This window comes from Xiphophorus hellerii, chromosome 3 (genome assembly GCF_003331165.1).
Source record: "Xiphophorus hellerii strain 12219 chromosome 3, Xiphophorus_hellerii-4.1, whole genome shotgun sequence".
NCBI classification, from domain to species: domain Eukaryota; kingdom Metazoa; phylum Chordata; class Actinopteri; order Cyprinodontiformes; family Poeciliidae; genus Xiphophorus; species Xiphophorus hellerii.
This window is the reverse complement of record NC_045674.1, coordinates 12,057,426-12,075,204: the sequence shown is the minus strand read 5'-3', so window position 1 is coordinate 12,075,204 and position 17,779 is coordinate 12,057,426. Positions and strand designations below refer to the sequence as shown.

Genomic DNA, 17,779 nt, shown 5'->3' with positions numbered 1-17,779 from the left:
AAATCCATCCCTGCCACAAGCAGAGCAGCTAAAGTATCTTGGTTTCTTATTCACTTGTGGCTGTAGGACAGGAAGCAGACAGACAGATTGGGGCCTCATCTGGAGTAATGTAGCCACTTCTCTGGTTTGCTGTAGTAAAAAAACAAGAACTTAGCCAAAAAAAAGCAAAGCTCGATTTACCTGTCCGTCTACCTTCTAACACACACCTCTGGATTATGACTAAAATAACTAAATCCCAGTTACAATAGGAGCTCTTGGTAGAGTCTCGGTTCCTTTGCTTCAAAATGTCTCAGTTCAGGTGTTTTGTTCTTGATATCTCCTAGAATGATCCAGAAAGTGTTACTGGGGTTTCCGGCATCTGGATTTCCCTTTTAGACCTATTACCTTTGTGATTTGTTAATCATATTCATAAAATGAGAATGACTCTCTTCCAGATCAAGGAGTGCAGCAAATTATGTGGTGCTTTCTAGCAGTCTGAACTCTGCACTTTTGGGTTTCTAATCTTTTTCACACGGCCAGACAAAAGATGACTTTCCCATAACTACCGATTTGTGTTTTCATGGATGTTTGTTTAGCACCACAATTTAAAAAGTTTAGTTTGTCTGTAAAACCAGCACAGAAAAGTCAAACATGGTATTATGTTTCACAGTCAAACCTTTTGTCTGGGACTGAACTTTGTGACAAATCCGAATGAATAGCTGCTGTTGTCAGGTTTGTATGCTCTTTGACCGCTGGTGCGGAAACCTGGTTTGTGGCAATGAAGGCTGTGTTCAGCTGAACATTGTTGATGTTGCAGTATGTTTGCAGAGTAAAAGGGACTTGCATAAGGATTTGATTTTATTGTGAACTTTATTGGTTCCAGGAAGACGATAGGCGTTGATCTTTTCCACTTGCACCAGTGCAGCTCATAGTATGTGGGGGTGTTCGTGTGTGTGCTTTGATCCAAGGAGAGAAGTTAATGTCCTGGGAGCAGTGTGTCACTTTGGTGAGAGTAAATATACCTACCAGCACCTTGAGAGCAACGGGACTTTTCTCTTGCTGACACAATATTATTCTGCTGTTCTTAACACTCTCCTGAGAACACACACACCTATATACACACCAAGCTTGTTTATGGGTGTGATTACATGCAGAAAGTTCAGTTGTCCAGACCATCTGAGATTGGATCAAGTGCGGTTTATTGGTTCTTTTTTGTATGATTACCATTGATAAATCTATAGTTTTGTTAGCATAATGTTCAATATCTCTTCTAGAGGTTCACAGATCTGGATTTTGTAACCTATTTTCTAATCAATTTTAGACACTCTCCCGATTTTTATTTAGGAACTATATCATAAGATGACATGAGAACATCCAGCCAGGTTCATTATCCACTCACTCCCACTAGGTTTGCATCGGGGTCTGTGTTTATAACCAGCTACTAGTGGCAGGGTACACAGACACCCTCACACCAGAGAACAATTTAGAGGCCAATTAACCTATTTTCCTTCTCTTTTTTGCTTCAAGTTCCCAGAGTAAATGCATAAATGGATATGGAGAACATGGAGAACTCGGTGCAGAATTTGCCCTGACCAGAATTCGAACCCAGGTCACGCTTGCTCCAAACCAAAAGCGTTAACAGTTGTTCCACAGTGTAGGCCGGGAAATGAGAAGCATTACTGCCTTAAGTGGTCATTAATTATGTATATTGGAAGCAGAGGTGACATCACTGTGTGTGAACGATTTCAAACAGACTAAGTGATTATGGACTTGATATTTTAAAATCTCAGTCTGACGTCTCTAGAGAATGTAACTCTAAGATTTCATTAAAGACTTCCAAAATTTCCAAATCCAGCTGAAGAAACCTAAACAGAAGAAGAAACAAAGTAGCTACTTGTGAGAAAATAATTCAGCCACACTTTTAGCTGTTGACGTCTTGCTCTCTCTCGCCTTCTCTCAGCCGAAATCAGACATGTGGAATAAATATTTTGCTTCATTTTTATTAACCCCATTGATACTAAATATAAATAGCTTTAAGCCATCTTTACCTATGGCCGAATATACCGAGCACTGATGTTGTTACAAGGGCTGAAACGATTAATCTGATTAATCGTGATGACTCAAATATTGAAATAATCATCAGCTAATTTAGTTATCTATCGATAACTGGAGAAAAAAAAGCCTGTTTGCTGAAAAAACAACACAACCAGCAATTAAGCCAAAACTGTACCAGATAGATGCATTTTGCATTAGAGATAAAAACACATTTGAACGTTTTGGCTTCACCCGATTCAGATTCACTGAAGAAATGCAACGTTATTGCATTTTAGTCAATAATAAATGTTTATTTTCTTATTTTTAAAAGGAATTGAACAATTTATTTTCTTTCAATGTATCCTGTAATCCAATTAATCATCAGAATAATCAATAGAATAATCAAATACTAAAAATAATCGTTAGTTTCAGCCCTAGTTACCAAGACTCTTAAGTCAGAAGGTCAGATTTTGTAGCTGAATTCCCCTTTGTATTTCTTCACATTTCCAATCACTGCATCATTCTAAAGGAATGATGCATTTTTAGTGCTGGTCTGTTATTATAGAGACCTCTTGGTGCATGCGCTGATGTTCGCCATGCTCTTTGTATGTATTTAGTTGAATCCTGTGGGTATGAGCTGCACGCCTTGTTCCCCACAGCCTAAAATCATCCTCTCATCAACAGACTGGAGCCCTTTTCACACATCAGTCAACATTCCTGTTAAGCTGCCTCTGTTTCCCTTTGGTGATTCACACAAACCAAACAGAGGTGGCTCAGCGTAGGATCACTGTGTTCCTACTCACAGGAAGGCAGCATCGTATAATCAGCCAAGTGACAGCAGTGACGCTGCTTAGAGTGCTGCTGCACATCCCACCGTCGTACAGGCCAGTTGGCACCAACTTTGACCCCGACCAGAAATATGCCTCTGGTACACATGACAGCAAAACACATTGAACACTTCAGCCTGACTTGAACTTCTATGCTAAAAGGTCTTGGGTCTTGGGTCTTAGGTGTTTAAATATTTACCGTAGATTTACTGGCTGTTAATAAGTAGAGGTGCTGTTCATAAAAGTTTAAGTGCTTAATATGTAGATCAGGGGTGGGCAATCCTGGTCCTCAAGGGCCGGTGTCCTGCAACTCTTAGACGTCTCCCTGATCTAACACACTTGAATCCAATAGTTGAATCAGTTCCTAAGTGCAGTCAGGTTCTCCAGAGTCCTGCTAATGACCTCATTATTTGACTCAGGTGTGTTGAAGTAGAGACACATCTAAAAGTTGCAGGAGACCGGCCCTCGAGGCCTGGAGTTGCCCAACCCTGATGTAGATCATCCATTTTTTACACCTGGAAATATTTTATAGAGAACTTTTTTCAAGATTTTGAACCGTTTGTGCAGCCATATTTTTTCACTTTCATCAAACTTCTTCTTATGTGCAATGTTTTTGCTTCTCCTAAGTCATACGTTAGAAATCTTGTGCAACTCTTTCAGATTATGTCACCTGTTTTGTCATCGTTTCAGCTAGATAAGGAGTCCTTCTTGTTCTGGGATTGAAGGTCCCTCTGGATTCTGCTCTTTTCTTTTCTCTCGCTCCGCCCCTCGTTTTCCTGGAAAAGACTCCAGTCTGTTCACTGGGAGAAGCGTTTCGAGAAGCGATGAGCGACACTGAGAGGCCAAATTGTTCATCTTACATCATGTCCTTCTCATTCTCTGTCCCGCTTGTGCCTGCGTCTCCCCCTCTTCTTCCTCCACCATCGCTTCTGTACTTTCCCCTCTTCTCTCCATCCAAGTTGTGTTTTTGCTCTCTCTGGTGAACAATGACTCCAGTGTGTGTGTGTGTGTGTTAGTGTGTGCGTTGCTATTTTCAGCTCTTCCAAAGTTGCGGAGCAGTTCTTGTTCTCTCCAGGCTCTGCTTTAGAGCCTATGGAGGATGTTGGACTGTGATGACCTCTACAATTGGTGGAGTAGCCTCCCTACCCTCTGTTTAAATGTTTGGTGTTTAATGTTTGTTCAACCCGTCATGACACTCAAGTGATGCTCAGACTGTCCTGAGAAATCTTTTGAGGGAAGTTATGGTCCGATCCCATCTCTGGAATAATTTATTTATCTTTTTAAAGATTTGTAATCAGCTATCGGCCAGAAAACTGCAATCAGAGCACAACCAGATATAACCATCTATTCCTCTGAACAACTTTACTACCCAATACTTAATCAGAAATCTTCCTAAGTTCATCTTTTGTGCTGATTTTAACCAGTCAATACAAATTAAATCTGCATGTATGTTTGCCTCGTCATTGCAAACGATGAGCTCAGTACCAGGAAATATGAGACAGGCAGAGGAACAGAGGGAGTGCAATCTGGTAAGTACTTCAACACATTTCTTTATCTTTGCAAGTAGTTTAAAAAGTTTATTTTTGTTTTAGAAAACATTGGCTGCAAAAATGACTAAAACAACTTACCATATTGAACATCCTCTGTTCCTCTGCCGGCCTCGTATTTACTTCTGTTCAGCTCTTTCTTTGCAATGACAAAGCAAAGCATGCATGCATTTTTCATGGACACATTAACATGTTCCTTCATGTACAAGGCTTTGGCTGTAAAAAATGGCTTTCTTCTACTAAATAGGCATATGTTTTTATGTAAAAGGAGAAACTATTTGGTTTTACACTGACTGGTTTTTAGCTATTTGAACTTCTGGGTCGGGTTTAACTTGAAGCCTAGCGTTCTTATGTAAAGTTGCACAGTAAAACTTTATATTTTTAACTTTTCATGCAGACGATTTGAAGATTAGGTCTTAAATTTTAGGTAGCTGCTGTTTTACCTCACATGTTCATTCTCCCTATTCATGACAGCAGCAGATATTTTTGTTTATGCTGGTCAGTCACAATCTTTTGTCCAACACACGCCAACTGTGTTAAGAAAGCTACTATGATGTTCCGATGACACATTTCTGTATATATTCAGAGCTTTGTAATATTTTCCAAACAAAATCCTCTGTTTTGAAATGACTTGTTGATAATCACAACATAATTCGGCTCACTTTCACAACCAGAAAAATTTGTTTTTCTGCTTCAGGATGTCAGGCGTTTGTTTTAAATGTCCAGAGAATAAATGGATTGTGTTTTGCCTGCCTTGTTTTGAACTCGTTCTGCTATATTCAGAGCTTATATGTAGAGAACGGCAAGACTATGTGGCCAGTCCTCTGCAGCAAACACCAAATGTCATAGTCAAGAGTAAAAAAGGGCTTTAATACCAGATACTCACATTCAATCAACCACATAATGTGCACAGAACTTGTCACAGAAACAATTAAAGATGGTGTCTAACTCTCAACATCTTTTTTAACCATTTTCCTAGCTATAAACTGCTCAAATAAAGTTACTGTTGTAGAAAAACCAATAAGTTTCCTCAAACCCCAGTCGGCCGCTCAGACTTAGTCTGGTTCTGGTTTCTTCCTAAACTATTGTTACATGTCCAGAATGAGGAATTGCTGCAAAGTTAATCTCTCAATTGAATCAATTGACTGTTGTTACGCATTCGATTAGAAGAGAGATTGCTGCAAAGTCAGTGAACTGACACTGTCAGACTTTTTTTTTCTAGTTTTGACATTTTTGCATATAAACTGGTTGTTGTTTTTATCTTTAAAGACCCTTTAGAAAACATATGTTTTGAATCTGTACCAAATACATAAATTGTAGTTAAACTGGAGGTTAACTTCTCATTTTCTTCTGTCATCTTCTTTCACTTTTCAGTCTCCCTGTCTTTCTCTCTGTTTGACTCATTCTCAGTCTTTCTCTAATATTGGCCAAATAAATTTTTAATGGACTTGTGGGAAGAGCCCAGACACTTTGGGATTTAGGCATATGCGCTCTGATTACCCTCCTCCTCCTGCCGAGCAGGCCCACCTCCATCCTCCCTCCTTCCTCTCCTATCACTCTTACTTTCTGTTTCAAAGCCTTCCAGTCTTCCTCATCCCTCCATCCTATGAGATTCTGCCTTTTCATTTTCAAAATATCTGAAAGATAAGAACAAATCTGTATGCTTTAATATAAAAGTCCTTTTAAGTAAATAAGCGTCCTAACTTTGAGTGCTTTTCTGAACACTCTGACATCAGACAGTGACCTCACCTCCTTCATCCATACACAGTGTTCATATCCCACATCCACGCTAAAGCTGAGTGTGGTTAAAGTCGTACAGTGGCAGCCAGCTGCTGCTAATGGCTGTTCAGAGGCCCTGGCCTTGTATTAAAAAAAAAAAAAAAAACTGAGTCTGCAACTCTCCTGTTACTTTGGCACGGCCCTGTCAGTTGATTTGCTGCTGAGTCGGACTCACAGCTCTAGGAATCTCTTCTCTCCTCGTCTCTTTTCTCACTAATACTTTGTCTGACCGCCCGTCTGTCTCTGCCTCCTTCCCATCAGGACTTGCCCTCTGTGACACTTCGGTGCTAAAGCGCTAATGCAGACATCAGATGTTAATTTTTAATCATGATGCGTATTAGGTGTTGGATTATTTAGTACAAAAGTTGCATTTTTAATTTGTTTAAAATCAAGAAATGTTTATCTGAGATTATCATTATGGTGTTTACAAAATACAGGAGCTGAAACTTTGCTTTATTTTAAGATTGGTTTTGTCTTCGATTTTAACCTTAGTTGTAAGTGTAGTATGGTTGGTTGTCTCTTCCCCACTGCTCCTCTTCATCCTGCTGTTCAGCTTTAGTTTTTTGTGTTATTCTGTGAGATCGACCGCAGATTAGCGATGAGGGTAAGTGCAGTGACACCTTTTATTTAAATATGAAATTGAGAAAATTGCTGACGTGTGAAATCCATTAATCATCCACAATCAACAAAGCAAGTTTACTTGGAAACAAGAATGTTCTCAGGGTGCAGTACTGTACAAGTCTTACCTTCATTGTGTTTTTTATATTTTACTTATGTTTTTTTTTCACAGAAGTCGCATTAATCAATAGTTTTTCTGAAGATATTTTTAGAACCTTGGCTGCTTTTTCACACATTTCCAGGTCATTTGCTGATCGTTTTTGCTTATTTTTGTTTTGTTAAGTCCCTTTTTTTTCTCTTTGCTCTGCTTCTTTCTTTTTATTTGTTCTGTCTTTCTTTTGTTTTGTTTTTTTCCACTTTCTTTCACTGTCTTTTTGCTCCCGGTCTTTTGCACTTTCTTTCATCACACTGTTGCTCCTTTCTGCTTTCTTTCTTCCTTTCTTCCTTATTTCACGCTTTCTTTTTTCTCTCTCACTCCTTTTCGTTCATTCTCTCGCTCTCTCAATTAATCTTCCCCGCTCTCCCCTACTGTTTTTACACGCTGAGCGCCACACATAGCTGGAATAGCAACGGTATTCAAAGCCTGCTACCAGGATCACAAAGAGGAAGAGGGTCATCTGTACTCTCAGAGGAGGGAAAGAGAGCGGGAATGAGAGATGGATGGAGTAAAGGAAAGGGAGAGAAGGAGGGGGAGATCTCAGCAATCTGACCTGGAATGACAACAGACTACCAGATGAGCTATGATCTCATCGCTCCCTTAATCCCCCTCTTTTCCTCCTCCCTCCTTCCTTCCCTCCGTCCACCCCCTCTCACTCACTTTTCTCCCACACTAACCATTGTCATACTTTCTTTTTCTTCCCACTCTTGTTTCCCAGACCTCCCTCCCCCATCCCTTGTTCTTTCTCTCTTCTTTCTGTTCTTTTACTTGTCCTAGAGCTCACCCCATCTCATCTTGCCTTCTTCTCTTTCACTCCAACCCCTCCCTCCATCCTCCATCTCTTTGCTCGCTTTGCATTACTTTCTACCACCTGCCCCTCACTTGTCCCACTTCACAATACACACACACACGCACACCCTCACACACACACTTCTTGACGCACTTGCTTTTTCTCGGTGGTGTCCCAGGGCAGAGATTAGGCGCACCCCTATCGTCAACGCTCCACGCCGGTTTCTACATTATTGATGCAGAGTGTGTGCTTGTGTGTGTGTCGGGCTCGTGCATTCAGGCTGTAATGGCTATCTGGTGTCTCCCCCGGGGAGGGAGGGAGGCGGGTGATGGTGGAAAGGAGCCAAAGAGAGGGAGAGTGGAGGTCAGAGAGGTTAAGTGTGGTGGTGGGGGTTATGTCATGCTCTGCAGGCTCTTCCCCGCTGCTCCTCTTCATCCTGCTGTTCAGCTTGAAAAACACAGATTCCCAAAATTCCCTCCTGAAATTCTCCTCTGGGGTGTATGAGGCTGATGAAACAGATCTGTGTGTGTGTGTGTTAGTGGATCCAGTGTTAGTCAGGACAGATCGGGCCGGGCTGGACTTCAGCTGAACGGACGGACAAAGACACCTGTTCTTTCTCTCAACATTCCTCCAGACATAATCCTCACCATCTTTGTCACACACACACAGCTTGTGCAGCAGGGCGTATTGCCTCTCCAAATTCATTTGATGAAAAAGCAGAAAAGATTCAGCTATCTTCTATGAAAACTTTACTGGAAATGCTCTGTCCAGTTGATGGACTGAAGCTGTTTATGGATGGATTGTTTATGCTTTAAGGATGAAACAGAGCAACTTTTCTGTACTTTAAGCCTTACCGTTATCTACTTTAAGTTTTTCTCTCTTGAAGCCTAAAAGGGCGTCAGACTGATCGCAGAAGATACAGCTTCCTCATAAATATCTTCTTTTTTTCTTCTGGGTTAATTTTGAGCACCTCACTGATACTGAAATAAGTTGGCTTTGAGGGCGTTTCCACACTTTATAGTCTGGTTGACTCGGTTCGATTGGGGACCAAAATTGCAACATTTGTTACATTTTCAGATGGTGCTATTTGCCTTCACACTACACTGTGTCAAACAAACCAAATCTTTTGAGAAACCTGTCTCACTTTTCACCTGTGGTGGCGCTGCACCAAGAACCAATGATGGAAAGAAGAAGACATGAGTGCAACTTTCCTTTTCACAAAATGTTCCAAAATGTGGAGTAGGAAAATGCAAATTTGAGATGTTTCCATCTACTGGTTTGGAGCGAATCAACCAGTTGTGGTTTCATCAGATGTTGATGTTACACATGGCCGTAATAACAAAGATGTTTATTAGCCTGGAGTACCTCGTGCCGGTTTGGTTCCACCAAATGGAGGTTTGGACTGGGAGGTTTAGACTGGTGGGAAAGTTTGCGACATTAGAACATATTCAGAAAACGTGTTTCCATCTTTTTTCAGACAAGGCAAAACCATCTAAAGAGGGCTTAAAAACTTTTTTGCGAAGGTAATGTTGCCATTTCCCTCAACCATTTCCAATGTGATACTTAAAAATGCGCATAAAAAATGTTGATGAAAACACGGCTAATATAACCTTGAATGTTTCTTCTTTCCAAGTTTCTTGTATTTGAGAACAAACCTGAAGATTGAGATTTACAGCTGAACAGCAAATGAAAGAAATGCTCTTATTTTCTGCTGAATGTTTATTATTTAGCAGAAGGCATAAAGTATAACCATCTAGAACCGATGAGTCCTGCAGTATTTGCTATCAGCCTCTGTACTGCAAAGGTTTACCATGCACCACCTTAAATTGTCCCCTTCAGACCACCAGAGATAAAGCTGGTTTAAAGCCTCTCTGGATTAGCTTAGTTTTTCAGCCTTACACATCACAGCATGTCCAACTGTTGCATAGAGCCTATAGTTTAATTTCCATCTCTCCCACACACTCAGGTTCATTAAAAGGAGGTGTTGATTGTTCTTTCTGCTCTGCTTTTCCACCAGCACAGAAAAACACTTAACATGTGCCCTCTTTGATTTACTGCTTTGTGATGAGTTATACAAAGTACACAACATCCCGGCACGTGTTTGCACAGTTGGCATATAAACACAAACCTGAACCGTGTGGCTCAGTTTTTGATTTATGTTGCTGCTGATGACGGGAACTCATCAGGGCTCCGCTCTATTTTTAGGGACACGCATGCGACTAAATGAAATAGTTTCAAGGACGGTGTCACTGGATTGTTTTGCTGAGCTCTTGTCATCCAACGTACCTAATGCATATTGATTCTAGATTAGTATTTAGGTCATTAAAGTGTATTGGCTTAGTCATTTAACTTGGGTCCTTACTTGTTTCTTCAACAAATAACATATTTTAGGGTTGTTTTCAATAAACATTTAGAATTTACTTAAAATATTTTTCCCAGTAACATAATTATCCATCCATCCATCAACCCTATGACCACCGGCGCTTCGCAGATTCACTTATTTGCTGAATTTTCTGTGGAATGTAACCCTAAACTACAACTGGAAAACCTGTTGATTCACTCAATTTTTCATATGCATATTTAAAATATTAGTCAAGCCAGGGGCATTAATTTTCCTTACCACTGATTGGTTGTACCCCTAAGAGCAGAAATAAGAAACTTTGTATATGTTAGATTTTGCAGTAGCAGTAAGACAGTTTCAACTGTGTGTATTAATGTGTATTATTTGGTATTTTAAACTATTTGCAAATTTTGGCTGTCCGTAGGTGGTTTTTGTCCCTAACCGCCTCTAATACGGGGGTTCGTATCAGATTCAAAATATCTGCTGTTTGGTTGCTTACTATCCTCCTTAGAGAATGTTGATTTTTAACTTTTATATATCTGAAAGGCAGCAAACATTGCCAAATCAAGCATGTTCCATCACAGAGGTTTAAAGCTCAAAACAGTAAAGCATAGTATCTTTGCTATAATACATTCATCCTTCCTGTTATCTACTGAAGGTCTCAACATGTTCTAGAAAGACTTCTCAGACCTCTCTGCTTCTTCAGACTTAACTTTGTTTTTTTAAAACAATAATTGTAATTTATTGTGATAATGATAAATCAAAATTCTTATGATGGGAAATTTATCACGACAAATATAAAGTGATACGATACATGCATCCTAAACATAAGGATGCATTTATGCTCTGCTCTTTGGTCCTGCTCTGTGTCCATGAAACTCATTTTAAACTCCTTTAGGATTAGGGGTCATAATTCAAGTATTAGAGCTTTTGATATGGTAATCTGCTGTTCTCAATTGTGAAAAATACCTTGTTGCCATGTTTACAGATCATAGCAACTCTCCAATAGTTAAAAAAAAAAAAGAAGAGCAAAAATCCTTCCAGGTGACCACATCCAAAACCAGAGGGAATAATTGTCAAAACCTGCAATGCCTCAGCTAAACCCATTATGAACAAAAGTCTACAAAAAGAACAAGTCAGAACTAAAATAACAGAGCTGCTCCAACATGCTGCCACCATGAGCAGAATTGCATTCCACCACAATTTTACCTTGCAAACGTAAGATTATGTCAGTACAACAAAATGTCTTTGGAAATTGCCTTCATTTTAGATCAAACCTTAATTGGCGCCAGTGCAGCTTTGTGGGCATTTCACACTAACCTTTGCAGAACAGGGGGAAAGGTAGCTGTCGAATTTAACTCCAGAATAACGTTGAAGAACTTTTTTTCCAGAACTGCAAAACCACCGAGTATTCTGGGTAATTTTCCCTCACTTCCAGTGCCAAAGTTGAAACAGATGATTGCATATGCACAAAAGACCATCTAACTGCTCAGTGTCTGCATAGCAGCTTTAAACCCGCGAAGCTGTTTTTCATGCCATATTCATCTGGTGTTTGTTTGAGAAGCTCTGCTTATTTTTTACAGCTCCCTGCTTTACATGCAGACATCTACACACAGTCATCCCATGTTGGCTTCAGTGGAGCAGCTGTCTAGTTTAACAGCAACACGTCAGGGTTAGTGGTGAAGATGTGGTCAGCACTCTTCATTTATTCATTCCAGCCAGATGGAGATATGACCAGTCTCTTCAGTTTGAGCCGATCTTGATCATTGTAAAATATAATCACCATTTCTCTTTTGCCATCTTGAAGTCTATACAGGAAAATGTGTTGTGATGCCTCACTGTTTGGTTCTGCCTCCTGATTTAATATAAATGCATGCAAGACAGGAGGAGGAGGAGTAGGGTGAGAAAAAGGGAAAAAAGGAAACAAAGTGACTTTGTCATTTGCATGTTAACTGCCACCTACATATGCAGCCCTGGAAAGTCTTAGAAACTACAGATGACAGTTTGACGTTTTTATTTTTTATTTTTTGCACAGATGGACATTTCACATGTTACTCGCAGGGACATAGATCCATAGTTTAGGTCCAGACGCTCTTAATTGTGGCTTTAGCTGCTATGGTGAGCATGGAAAATGTGTAGGCATCTCATACATAATTTGAGTAACATCAGAAATCTTTATTTTCTATCACAAAATGACTTGTGAGTAGGTGTTCGTGAATCATTGACCATGCTTTGCAGATAGATCGCTGTGGAGGGAAAACGCAGCATAATCATGATGAGAAATGGCTCCTTACTGAGTAGGAAGGCATTAAGCAGTTTTTTATATACACGAAAGTTTGCTATGAGCCTTATTTTGTGTTATGCAATGGTTCTTAAATGGTTAGGGCAGAAGAGATTATCAGGGCTACCCATCTCTGCTGCAGGCCGTCGTCCAGACTGACACGCCTGGACATCCATAATCTGACGATTTAGTCCCGTTTATCCATCACAACGCTTTGCTTTTGGATTCTCTGAATTTCATAATGCTTCATTATTAATCTTTTCCTGGATTTTCAAATGAAATGTATAATTAGCTAAATAAATAACAATAGAAATCTCACAGGCGTACATAAGAAAATTACTGTAATAATTACATTCATCTGTGTTTTGAACATGTTTATTTTGCTCTATGATGATATTGAAGGTTGTAGTTTTATTAACTTCTTAGGTCTTGGCTAAATATGTACATGAGAGAAAGTTTATTTACTAATCAAGGCACAGTTGCCCAGTACAACAATGGCTCACTATATTTAAAGTCTTAATAAAACATTTATTGCAAGAAAAGATGAATTTTTTTAGACTAAAATCTATCCTTAAATTTGAATCCACTCGTTATGGTTGAAGACCACAGCCATCCATGAACACTTAGAATCTATGAGTAACTAGAAATAAATACTTATAACGGCATATTTTGATGATAATAATTTAATATATACAATATGAAACTGTACTAGCACCCCAAAAGAAGCTGTTAATTGGGGTACAGCCAATCAGCACCAAGGAATCGTCTGTAGTTTTTCTAGAGTCTTTTCTCTATGCTGAAAATCGCAGACAATAAACTTTGGAAATGGTTTCCCCCTCTGACTTGCTCACTTTTTGTGGTGGCAACATAAACTTTGGCATTCAGACTTATTTGGCGCCTTTCAGTTTTTTTGTCAGACTGTAGAAATTTACAAGTTTGAACAAGTATATGTTTTCATTACATTTCTTGCCATGTAAACACCTATTTATTTAAATGTCCATTTTCTTATCTTTCCCATTTTGAATAGTTTGTGAAAGAAATTTGATTCTGTCCTATTTTTAGATTTCTGGAGGGACAAAAAACACTGGTTGTTAAATAAAGCTGAATTCTTTAATCGAGATTTTCTTTTAAATGACCACAAAATGATTTTCTTTTTCCTACTGAATAAATAAACTCGGTCAAGATTCACCCTGAGATTCTACTACTCATCTCTACCAGAAGAGTCAACAGATTTGGAGGATGCTTTGATGCAAATTCATCTGGTTGTTCATCCTCTTATCTGATGCTTTTTTCAACAAGAAGTATCCATATGTGTTGCAGATGACATTCAAGCAGGATGGGTTATGTTTCTTTGTCTTAGCCAACCTTGTATTTCTAATCTCTGAGCCATCAATGTGAGTGTAGCTAAAATAAAATCCAGTCCAGGCAAAATTTGGCAATATACTACGCTCCAATAGTTTGTTTTGCTCAGTCGTGTCAGATTTATTGACCACCCAGGCAACAGAATGTTAGTGGGAGACTTGCACAAACATTTTTAAACACACGCAATGCCACATAAACTCTTTCAGGCTCGTGCATTTGGGCACACACATGCTCATGAAAACAGTCATATACCCTCGCCTACGGTCTCATTCTGCGCCTCCGATTCTGCGTTTCCTTCAAGCGGAGGGTGAAGAGAGAGAGAGAGAGAGATGGAGGGATAGACAGGAGGAATGACTGGCCATGTTGTTTTCCTCTGGTCAGGGGAAAGAGTGACTGCCTGAAAGAGGAAAGAGGTGGAGGAGACGTGGAAAGGTTTTTTTTCAAGCACCTACCCCTTCCATAAAAGCCCACTTACACAACGACTTTCAGTTGTAGTTTCAGTGTGTGTGTGTTTCCTGCAAAGAGCTGCTGTGGCGAGGCGGTGACCTAATGACAGCATGGGGAAGTGGTTTAGAAAAGTCAATGAGAGTCGTGATTAAGATGAACACAGAGCTGCACATCCTGGCTGAAATATGTCAGAGTTTTGTTTGGTTGTTTGTTCATTAAGGTTTAGTTTCGCGCAGCGTTTTTCACGCTGGTGTTGCAGAACAGAGATAGTTTGGATCAGACGGTGACACCAACAGGAAGCATCGCACAACAAGCTTGACCTCATAATATGATCAGTGAAAAGTTTGACCTCAAAGTTTTCTACTATAGCTGATCAACTGTAATACTTAGAATGAACGTCTTTCAATATAGGTTGTTGCTGCTGCTGTAATATTTATTGATTTCATATGTTGGGAATCTTTCACTTTCTCACAATTCAATTCAAAATCAATTTTTGATTCAAAATTATTTCTACTTCAATCTATAGTTGTGCAAAGAACCCTCACAGTGTTCTCCAGTCTCCTTTATAAGACAGAATGAAAAATGGAGACATTAAAGTGTCTTTTTCAGTTTTAAATGTTAAACATTTAGCCATGTTTAGATTACCTTTTTGCAAGTTGCATCACATGTTATTGTGTTGGTGTCTCTGGTTGTTTTGGTTAGGGCAGTGATAAGCTTTCTTTTAGTTTCTTGGTAAAGCTGCAGCACAGTTGTCTCAGTGAAAAACTCACAGGATGGTATGGCGTAATTTGGCTCTGCACATTTTCAGTGTTCAGAAAGTGATTAAACTTTGTTTTGCAAACCTATATCAAATCTGAATTGTACAGATTTGAAAATTGCTATGACATTGGAATTGACACACCCCTGTTGTACAGTTTGTGGTACAATTGACAATATTTACATTCAGTGTTTGGTAAGACTTAGTGTTGAGATTTATTCTTCCTCATATCCAAGTCTACCAGTTTCAGTTTCAACAGGTAATTTAATATTTGTTTTCCAGGTTGTTATTTTTTTATTTATTTTTTTACAAAAAAAATTGTATTAGGAAAGCATTACAGTAACATTGTTGAATATTGTGACAGTTATTCTTAGGTCTTCACAACTCTCTGGAAACTTTAGCATCTAAAATGAAAGTCCATGAAGCTGGCCGGGTATATTACTATACCAGTAGAGTGTGAATGCATGAAACTTAAAATACATTAACTCAACAAATATTGCATCCAAGCAATCCTTTATGATTGTTATATTGCAGCCCTTTAATAATGCAACGTATTGTGCAGCTCTAGTTCTTTTAAATTTTGTGCCTCTCAAGTCCAAAGCGAATAAAAAATCACAGCAGGACGATACCAAAGGAGGAGGTCAAATGTAACTTGAATCTGAGTTAAAAAGAAATAAAGTACTCCATTTCTAAAGCCAATACTGAAAATATTGCTTGAATAAATTTGGATAAATCACAGTTTGAGTCCTTTAAGCGCGCTGCAGGTGTCGAACCTCTTAAATGTTTTTTTATTATTATTATTATTATTATTATTATTATTATTGCAATGCACAACAGAACGATATGCGCTGCTTTCAATCATCTGCCAGAAAATGTAATGTCTCTGAGCATACACCGATTGTTTCAAGACCCCACATTGGAGATCATTGCTACCACTTTATGGTTTCAGGCAAAGTTCAGATCCCACCCGCTCACCCTTTTGCTCTGCCTGCTGCAGGGTTCGCCTTTCCAGAATGGGCCTACAAGCCAGAGTCGAGCCCCGGGTCAAGGCAGATCCAGCTGTGGCACTTCATCCTGGAGCTGCTCAGGAAAGAAGAGTATCATGATGTCATCGCGTGGCAAGGCGACTACGGGGAGTTCGTCATCAAGGACCCGGACGAGGTGGCCCGGCTGTGGGGGGCGAGGAAGTGTAAACCACAGATGAACTACGACAAGCTCAGCAGAGCGCTGAGGTAGGCAGACAGTTTGACTGACTGAGGGTGATTATTTGTGAGAGCGAAGCTATCACCGTTTCATCTGCTAATTCAGACAATCTCATAAACCTCACAAGCTTCAGCAGAGAAAACTCCATCAAGACACAAAACTGTCTCGATGGAGTTTTATCACTTTACTTGTTTTTTGTATACAAAAACAAATCACTTGAATTTAGGTTTATCAACGTATGCAAGGTTAAGGGTATGAACTATCCTGAATGTATTCACAAATGAGTAAACATGTTGGTAAGACTCTCTGTGAATGTCTGTCTTAAACCTTATTTTACGTAATATCACACCTGACAGTCCAGTAGATGTTCGATTAGGACCAAAATTGCAGCATTTGTTACATTTTCACCTGGTGTGGTTCGATTTCACACTGCAATGTGTCAAATGATCCAGACCCTCTGAAAAATCTTTTCACCCCCTCACCTGTGGTGACACTGCACCCAGAACCACTGAAGGAAATGACACAGAAACCTCAAAAGAAGACGTGAAGTAGCGTAGAAATTAAACAGTTGTAGGATTTCTTTTGTCTTTTGGCAAAAGAAAAAAGGCAAAAAAAATCCTACAAAAGACCATGAGCTTTTTCTCCTGCTAGCGCTAGACTCACACGCTTCGTTTGGTTGCATTTACCCAGAATGCCTTGCGGTATAGTTTGCTTCCTGCTTTTGGAGCAGTCTCTGGATCGCTTGGTGTTCACATATGCATTCGAACTGTGTCAGAGTTCACTGTAATCGAAACAAACCCTAAGTTTGTAGGCAGAGCAGATTTTGCTTTTTTGTTCCACATCAGAGTTTAATTAGCATTCACACCTCCCCAAATAAACCGAGCATTCTAAGCAACTTTCTCCGTTTTAATTAAACAACGGTTCATTTGACTAGAAAGTTTGGTTCTAGTGCGAGATATTTTTGTGGGGATACAGAAAAAAGTCTAAAGGAACTGCTTCGGTGAACTAAATATTGTAAATTTCAGCTTGGTAAGTTTTGCTATACAAACTGATGGAGGTATCAGGGCAAAAAGTAACACATTTTGTTAGTCAGTGCTGAGGTTAATGAGCCACAACTTCAAAACTGGGTTAATGAAATCCTAAAAACTGAAAAAGATGGACTTTGGGGAAGTGATCAGGTGGACTGTGGTGAAGTGATCTCTGAATGCTGCAGAAGAAAAGCCTGTAACTGTGATGGACATGAAGACAACAGTGAGGATGCATCTCAGTCTAGATGCAAAAGAAATAACCTTATTGGTTTGACGGGATAAATTTAGCCGCTGTTTTTCTCCAATTAGAGCTACAGCAGTAACCCAATTGCCCAATAAGGTCTTTACACCTTTTGGTTCAGGTTTTATCCATGGACACCTACTCTGCCAAGTACATTAGTGTATTACAGGGATGTCCTAAGTTTGAAGCTCACAGAGCAGCTTTTTTTAGATGTTCATAGTGCTAAAAGCTCTCAGTATAAGGAAATCCTCAGTCAAAACCTCATGGTATTTTACACAAAATGTGTAAAAATCTTTAACCCGATCTGGAATTTTTAAAGAAGAAACAATTATTTCTACTGCTGCTTAAACTGAAATACTATAGTTGGAATATCTGTTTAATGTTTTTG

At 39.4% G+C, this 17,779-nt stretch overlaps 1 protein-coding gene across 1 annotated transcript in view; it reads left to right on the top strand.

Annotated features, from left to right (window-relative positions):
* The window catches only part of erfl3 (Ets2 repressor factor like 3), a 65,613-nt gene that overhangs the window by 30,700 nt on the left and 17,134 nt on the right, over positions 1-17,779 (top strand). Inside the window, exon 2 of the mRNA XM_032557559.1 lies at positions 15,917-16,151. Coding sequence (XP_032413450.1) covers positions 15,917-16,151 — 235 coding nt within the window. The remainder of the gene's footprint in view (positions 1-15,916; positions 16,152-17,779) is intronic.